Genomic DNA, 9251 nt, shown 5'->3' on the forward strand with positions numbered 1-9251 from the left:
GCAGGAATGACCAAATGAATGTGTGTTATGTCAAACGATTAGAATATATACTGACAGTTATTAAACCCTTGAAACGATTTTGGTAGACACATCTGAAAAGCTTGATATACTTCCAAAGAATTGATGCTTTAGGTGATTGGCTTTTGTATTAGAATGACAAAAGGAATTGAGTTGAATATAGTTGGATTTCTGAAGGCACCAACTTCTTGAAGGATCTTAGAAGTAAAGTATTTTAATTTAGGCCATGCATCCAGAGAATTGTTCATACATATGCATCTCTATCAATATGTCTTTGTATTTCTGTTTTTTGACATTTTCAAAATGTACCCTATTTCATTCATTTTGTAGCAATTGAAGGAAGATCAGATGCGCAGGGAACCCGTACAAAGGAGTTATCTGCATCAGAAAGTGATGATTCTTTGAAAAGCAGAAAACCGGTTAATAATATTTTCGTACTTTGATGTTATTTTTCTATAGATCTGTATGATGATCTACAGAGTTTTTATTTTTTGGTTAGTTTTAAGCATTCACTTTTGAACCTGTCATATTTTCCCATTTTGAGTATTGTGGGTGTATGAATTTACTCTTCATTTTTTGATTGTTTTCAAATTTCAAAATGTAGTTCACTAGCTTAAATAGTTTACTTTGTGGTTGTGCAGGAAAACACCGAAACCAAACGTAAGAGTACAAAGCGCACTTTTAAATCCGAAACTGAGTTTCTTGAATTCACTCTGAGATATCAACAAGTTCTTGCCGAAAGAGATGCAGGTAAGTTATCCTTTGGCTTTGCTTTTACAACTTTTGTGATAGTTGAGATGAACCCTGATTGCTACGGTGCTTGTTCAGAGGTTTAATCATATGATATATCTGGTGCATATGGGTAAAAGGGACATCGTTTATTATTTTATAGTCTTTGTTATAAAGTAAGGTTTTCTATCAATGAATTGCTGTTAAGATGATGTAATTCCATTTGGGCGTGCTGAGAAGAAGACTTGTAAAAATCCGTCAAATGAGATTGATGTATTGCAAAGAGTCTGGAAATTAGAGATACCATTATGTGATATTATGGAATATTCTTTTGTTGTATAAAATAGATTTCCTTTTAACCTTATATAAACTGTGCAGAGAGATTGTAATACTAACTTGTTATTTACTTGTTGAAAAATTTGCTTGGTCAGAAGCATGTATACTTTATTGACTTGTATCCTAATACATTATTATTGACGTTGAAGGTAGACGATATCATTTCACTGATTTCACCCTTTTTATTTTCTATTTGTAGCTATTGCTGTTAGAGATAAGCTAGAGTCTCTTTGTAGAGAATTACAACGTCAGAACAAGATGCTAATGGTATACTTTTTCACGATCACTTTTCTTCCCATGGAGTAATTTAAATTCTATGAAATATTCTCTACTTAAGTTAATTTCCCTTACCAATTTGGTATGGGAAGTTGTACAGTGACCCATAATCATCCTTCTAGCTATTTGTCGGTTTCATGGAGAATTGATGCTTGCTCACTATTGCACAGGATGAGTGCAAGCGGGTATCAACAGAGGGACAGAACTTGAGACTAGATTTATCAGCCAAGTTTCAAGATGCAATCAAGGTTTAATTTATGGTCTTCACTAGTTGAGAATGTGTGAATTATTCTTTACGTCTTGCTTTTCTGTCCTGCTTTAACCTAGTGTAGCATATAAGCTATAAGCATATGAATGCATGATTGTTCTCAAATTTTGTTGTTCATGTTTATTTGAGCATTCTATGTGGCATGTGTTCTAAATGCTCAGTTTAAGTTAACTCTTACCTCTAAAATTAATTGATTAGTTAATTTGTTATATCTGTCTGCGCAGGCTATAAAGTAATAAGGTGAGAACTCCAATTGCTTGATGCTAACATGAATTGGAGAGTGCCTGTTACCTTGGTTTCTTGAATTTTTTATTTTTAAATTGGTTTTCCTATGATGTTATTTTATTATATTTTTTCACTCTCTTACTGGGGCTTATGGTTCTCTTCATGCGTTTTTCTCTTTCCATTTACATTTTCTTTTTCCAATTTATGCTCATTTCTGTAATGTTTGTTTCTTTTTGTTGTAGGATGTTAGCGTTAAGCTAGATGAGCAAAAGGATGAGTGTCTTACTCAGCTAAAGGAGAATGAGATGTAAGAACAAGAGAATTCAGGCGAAGTTTTCAATTTTATTTTGTTTTTTGAATTTTATCTCACCCCTATATTTTGTCTAGCTGTTATTTACTCTTATTTTTTATGTCTAGGTTGAGAAATAATCTGAAGCAGCTAGCTGATCAGTATGCCCTTACTGAACAACAATATGGACAGAAGGTTTAGATTAACTTTTACTTGTTTATCTGATGTTTTTTGACTTAGGCTTCTTGACTTATTGATTGATGTTATATTGCTGTGGACTTTGGATGCATAGTTAAAGCAGAAAACCCTGGAACTTCAGCTTGCTGAATTAAAAATTAAGCAGCATGAAGAGAAACTAGTTCAGGAGCAGTCCCAAATGAAATTATATGCTGAGCAGGTATCCCAATTACTGGCTACCGAAAAGAATTTGCGCTTGCAGTTGACTGCTGACGGAGAAAAATTCCAGCAATTCCAGGTCTACCTCATTTGAGTTCATTGCCTTAAAATAATGCATAAAAACCTTACTGACCACATTTTGATGATAGTTGCATAGGAGACATTCTTTTGTCTCTCTCACCTAGCATTCTTAAATATCTCTATAAAATAATAATATGATAATAAGAGCTAAAGGATGTATTTTGGGATGTTGGTTAATCAATTAAATTTAATTGTATTTGGGTGGTTGGATGTGTAACCTTTTTGAAATTTTGTCCTCATGACATGTATAATGCAAGGGTTGGTTGTTCTGACTTCTTAGCATGGTGTCAGAATCATTTTTTCTTTGAGTTAGAGATGGATTTAATCCAAGTGCTTGTTCAGGTAGTCATGGGATATTTGTACCACATTTCACATTAATTCAATTTAAGGCATGGTCTCATGGTCTCATTAAGTATCTACTGTGCATGTGTAAAGCAGTCTCTTAATTAGTAGATACATAGTAAAGTTATCAAAGAATATTTTATTGGGTTATCTTGTGCCCGAAGTAAATAGCTATTTGACTCTGCAGGATGCATTGTTGAAGAGCAATGAGGTCTTCGAAACATTTAAGCAAGAGATTGAAAAGGTAAAATTTTACTTTTTTTAAAGATTAGATATATGGATTTAAGGCTTGGTTTTCATGATTGCATGATGCTAATGTACCATTTTTATTTCTTTGTACGTAAACACTAGATGGCAAAATCAATCAAGGAACTGAAGAAGGAAAATGTATTCTTGAAGAGCAAATGTGAGAAATCAGATGTTACACTTATAGAACTTGTTGAGGAGGTTAGTTGTTTTTGCATTTTCTTGATCTTATCTTTCTCTTTTTCCCTTTTACTGTAAAGACTGAACCCTGAACACCCTCCCACCCAAAGACCATCTGCCCTCTATATGCTAGGACCATTGTGGCTTGGATTTTTAAAAAGTAATTTTTTCCCTTTTAGAATATCTATGCCATATAACACTATCCCTCGTGCTTAAGCTTCATGTAATGAGTGCAGAAATTGTTGGAGAAAACTTCTGTTATTGTTGCCATTGAAGTTTGTTGCGCTGATTTTATTGCTAGTTAATTCCTTTTAACGACGACAAGTCTTGTCTGAGGTGGTTCTTCTTGCCACCATCGTTGGTCTTTCTGCATGAAACAGGGCAATCATGGACTATTGTTCTAATTGGTTTCGCTGACATACACTATCACATCTTTTTCCTACGTTCCCCCCTTTGGATTGAGATATGCTTTTTATATCTTATTGTTAAATTATATAGTACTTAAAACTCTTTCTTTGTCCAACCAGCGTGAGAGAATGAAGAAACAATTGGAAAAATCCAAGAATCAGAAAGAAAAACTTGAATCATTGTGCCGATCACTTCAGGCAGAAAGGAAGCAAAATACTGTCAGAAGCAACAGCTCTGATTCAGTTCCAGTATAAATCCCAACGGATTGTACCGTCTTACAATGAATTTTGTAACTACCATGATGAATTACATGCCATATTTTGTCGTATCTATGACTTCTGCTTTGAGATGAAGCATTGGAGATCTGTAACTTGTTTGAATATAATGCATTCTTCAGCAATCATTGTATTATTCAGCATTTTATATATGTTGCTTCTTCACCTGTGCTTTCCTTGAACGAGTTAAGGTTAAATCAGGACTTTAGGCATGAATTTATGTGTTAAATAACAAAGCCGGCCATGCCAGGCTAGCCTGAAGAGCGCGGTTGAAAGCTTGTTTAATTTTCAAAAATATTAGTGCCTGATTTCTTCCATGACTTGCTTTATGCTGATCTGACTCTATGAGATTGATTTTTAAATTTTCTATTTAAATGTTTTTATTATTATTATTATTATTATTTTTTAATTCAATGTTAGTTTCTAATCTTGTGACATAGAAGAAGTCAGCAGCATATAAGATACGAGGTTTTGACCATCTTGCTTTTTGTTTGTCTCAGGCTTATATGAAATAATATCAGATTCAAATCCATTCTTGTTCTTTCATTGTTTCTAATGTATTTCTTGATTATAGGCAACCCATTGAGCATAAACATTTGTACAATTGGAATATATTGAACTGAATCACGTGAAATTTTTACAATCCTGGGAATCGGTACTAAGCTTTCGACAATCAGATTTCAAACCTTGGGTGAATTTTCATTCCCCTGAAAGGCCATTTATTATATATATATTTTGGTGATAGATGTTCAGGTCAACTTGTATGCATCTCAACAAATTTGGAGCAAGCCTCTTAATGGCCACCGTTATTAGGGTCCGTGGGGGCTCGAATTTAGAAAAGCTCATAGAATCTTCTTTTGTTCTTTTAGTATCTGATCATCCATTTGTGGTTTATAAAATTTCAATTACATTGTAATGGTACAAAAAATAAGTTAACCTCGACAACTTTATTTGAAGGTGATAGTTTATAAAGACAGTAGTTTCAATTGTAATTTTTTTTTATTTTTCATTTTTATGATTGGAGATATCCAGACAATTTATGCGTATCTTAACTAATCCTCCAGGACTTTAGAATTACTAGTTAGATAAGAGTTCGAGTGATTATCCATATTAACAATCGAGAAAGGACTTGAAATCATGACTTTTTGAGTAATACATTTAAGAGTTTCTATCGAATCATCCGACGGCCGAGAATTTTACCCATCATTACTTCTAGATTGAAACTTGGTGGATCAGGTGTCCAAATAACATTTGAGCATTGATTATTTTTAATAACTTTGTTTCATGCTTGTCTTGTTAGTTTTTGAATTGATTTCAAAAACTAACAAGACAACCACTAAACGAAGTTAGGCATGGCAATGGGGCGGGGATCTCATTCATCGTACCTATCCCCACCCTCAAAATCATTCCTCACCCCCGCCCCATCCCCGTTACGGGGATGACAAGAATTCCCCTTCCCCGCCTCAAAGGGGAATGTTGGAGGCCCGTCCCTGTCCCCTTAATTTTATATAAACATAAATAAATTTGAGCATTACCAAACACAATAGTTAATTCTCGTCTACATGACAAACACTTAAATTAATCGTTTAAACATAATTAATCATACATAAATATGGGTCAGGGTTTGTTCTTGTTTAATTGTTTAGGGTGAGGGAAATTAGGAAAATATGGGTTTATATAGGTAGAATAATTGTATAATTAGGTGAAATATAAGGATATTAGTGAAACGTAAATATATATATACATTTTTTTAATTTTATATATTATATACGGGGCGGGTCGGGGGAAAGGCATCACCCACCCCTGCCCCATCTCCGAGAATGGGGATTAAAACACCCCCCACCCCCGCCCCTATCCCTGAAAAAACCGGGGCTTCCCCGCCCCATATGGGGCGGGGCGGGACGGGTCCCCGAAATCCCGGGAAACATTGCCATGCCTAAACGAAGTTAATATTTGTGCCAAAAATGAAATTAACCTCTACTTAAATTGTAATCAAAAGGTTTCCTATATAAAAAAAAAAAAATAATAAAAAATTACGTTTATCACTTATCCACCAAACTCTTGAAAACAGATTTGGTCTTTTAAAAACAGTTTTGATAGAATTTGAAATACTTGTATTAGCAATAAAAACACACAACAAGAACAAACTAATGGATTCCACTTGATCCATGATATGATAAAGCAGAATCTAAACAACACCCCTAAACATAGATAAATAAACAAACTCCAAAAAACCGTCTTATTACTTTTCATTTTTTGCATTTTCACCCTCATCTCTCTTATGGACGAACCCGCCAATCATCGCAATACCGGTTATGGTGGAGTTGTTGATACAAGGCAGGCAGAACGAACAATGCTTCTAATGAAATGTCCTGCATTGGTCTCTCGCTCTTTTCAGCCTCCTTCCAATGGCCCTTCTCGCCATGTGGCCAAACTTTTCATCTCCATCGACCCCCTTCTGCCCATGGATGACAAAACTTCTTCTCAGGTTTTTTTTATTTTTATTTTTATTTTTATTAAGAGACAGTTGCATTGTGTTTATTTTTAAAGATTTTTCTTTTGTTTCTTTGCATGCATTTGTTGTGTTCCTGANTTTTTTTTTTTCCAAAAATAAGAAAGATGAGCAATATTCGAGAACGACACAAGGCGTTCAAAAACAGAACCAGGAACCTCAAGTGATGTTACCAAACATTAGAAAAGCATATCAGAATCATCATCTCATTGCACTGCAGAAACCCAAGAATCAACGCAGCATAAAGAAAGACATGTTCAACAAGAATTTATTCCATTTCTCTAAGCTTAATTTTAACGGGACTTTTAATTTTAATTACAAACAAAATCTAGATTTTTTCAGTAATTTTAAACATGCGATGGTGTGTGTAGTAATAAATCTAAAATATAGGATTCGCGAGAATTTTTATCTTTATATAATGTCAATATTTAATAGAAGCATGCTTATGACGAAATAATATGATAAATGATATAATAATGCCACCTTAATATACACATCATTAAAAAGAATATATATTCTCTTATTTCTAAAAAATATTCAAGTTATCTCCGATGATAATCAATGAAAAATTTGTTATTATATATAAGTTAATTATTATTATTATTTTTATCTATTTAAGATATGATCTAATCTTAAAGAAGCATAAATAAAATCTGCCTTGTTTTTTTCCCAAACTTTATCTTAAAACTATATGGATGAAAATTATTTGGATTTTCTATCAAAGTTGGATAATGTCAAATGATAATATAAAGATATGGACAAAGAAGATAAAATCCCATTTCATTAATTGTGAAAAATAAATAGAGTCAAAATCAATACACACTCTATGTCCAAAACAATCTCCCCAAACTCTTGCCAAGTGTAATTGAAGACAAAAGGATATATATAGTGTGTGAAATATATTTAAAATATATATATATATTTTGTGAAACCCATCGATGCTTGATTAGAAATATAGTGAAATCACTTTTTTTTTGTTTTTTTTTGTTCTCTTGTGGACCTAAATTTATTTTGATATGAATATAAGTAACAATATCGTTTATATTAATGTTATAATAATGGGTATGATAAATTAAATTATATGAAAAAAAGGAGCATTGTGGAGTATCATTTCCTTTATAATTTTATTCGATAAAATTTTATTGATGGCGGTAGTAAGAATTCTTGAATATATACCAAAAGTTTTAGAGTAAATTACATTCACATTAAGATTTCGGGTGTCACATCAAGTCTCTTGCAATGTAACACCTCATCTATCTACTACTACAAACATGATATATATCATAAGGTTTTGGATTAAATTATATTTATATTAGAGTTTTGAGTCAGATATAATCCCTTTCAATATAATACACGTAATATGTATATTATTATGTATATGATATAGTTATTGAATTTAACATACGAATAACGTGATATATCTATATGTATATAGTGGTCCTATCTATGAAATGGGAGCTATCTTCAAGGATAAGGTTTGAGTCAAGAACATAATAGAATGGTTATTATTTCTATTATGTTCTTGATATATATATATAGAGGTAGGTGCAATGGAAATTTTGGTTTTTAAAATGTTTTTTGAAAGTGTTTTTAAACATGTTTTAGTGAAAATGTTTTTTAAAAATGTTTTTTTAGTGAGACCCTTTTGTGAACAATTAATTAATTCTTAAATACATTTTTGAAATTCAAGTGTTTTCCCTTTTTTTTATTTTAAAAAAAATATTTTCAAAGGGACATCAAGAAATTACAAATCCTCAAATTATCAACAAAATGAAAATGTTTCTATACTTATCAAGCATCTAACATCATTTCACTTTTTTGTTTCGCCTCGGCGTGCTCGATGCGAGGTAGGGTCAGGTTTGCCATGAAGACAATTTGTTAGATGATGATCAAAATTAAGGCTTCAACTGGATGAAAAATGGGAGTTTCTAATCATCGTTAAACTCTGTTTCCTGCACACATGTCGCTGAGTCCCTCTACAAAGCTATCACCGCACGCAGGTGAGGTAACCATAGTAAATAACCCCATAACATGTGGTGGACCTCTACCCTCGCCGGGTCAGGCGCGTCCGTCCGCGGTCGTCGCGAAGCCACGGGGCCCAGGGGGAAGTGGGCCAAGGTCCCCCACCTTTACACCCGAAGCCTAAAGTCCGCATACAACCTTTCCAGAAGCTTTACCGAATCCTGAAATCCTATTTAAAAAACCTCTGGATTTCGAACAACGAGAGAAAAGGATAGAAGCAAGACAGCAGTAGGCGAAAGAAGAATTAGCTGATGGAAATAACGAATACGGATAAGTGTCACGAGGGGAAGAATAAGAGAAAGATAGAAGATTCAAAGAGGAGAAAGTAGGAAATTCTATTCAAGGTAGGGGCGAAAAGTAGAGAAATGACCAACAAAATTGAAAGATAGACAGAGGAGATGTACGTGATGAAAAGTATGAAAAATACAAACAAGCCACATGGACGGGACTTTTTAATTTTGAAAAATGAAAACCCTTAAAGAAACGACCATTAAAAAAAAAAAACGGAGGGATATACAATATGCTGACTACCTTAATATGAGACACAGATATTAAAAGAATATATATTCTCTTATTTTTCTTAAAAAATATTCAAGTTTATCTCTCCCATGATTAGTCACTAAAAGCTATGAATCAACTTTGTTATTA

At 33.2% G+C, this 9251-nt stretch overlaps 1 protein-coding gene across 1 annotated transcript; it reads left to right on the forward strand.

Annotated features, from left to right (window-relative positions):
• Nucleotides 1–332: 332 nt before the first annotated feature.
• On the forward strand, nt 333–4374 carry LOC116132904 (alpha-taxilin-like; the record flags this gene model as incomplete). The annotated part of the gene is made up of 10 exons (XM_031418587.1): nt 333–437; nt 660–768; nt 1283–1350; nt 1530–1607; nt 2095–2159; nt 2270–2336; nt 2434–2616; nt 3148–3204; nt 3312–3407; nt 3914–4374. Coding segments are annotated over 10 exons (963 nt in total), but the record flags the coding sequence as incomplete, so codon positions are not given.
• Nucleotides 4375–9251: the final 4877 nt, after the last annotated feature.

Source organism: Pistacia vera, unplaced genomic scaffold, assembly GCF_008641045.1.
Source record: "Pistacia vera cultivar Batoury unplaced genomic scaffold, PisVer_v2 Contig262, whole genome shotgun sequence".
In the NCBI taxonomy this organism is placed as follows: domain Eukaryota; kingdom Viridiplantae; phylum Streptophyta; class Magnoliopsida; order Sapindales; family Anacardiaceae; genus Pistacia; species Pistacia vera.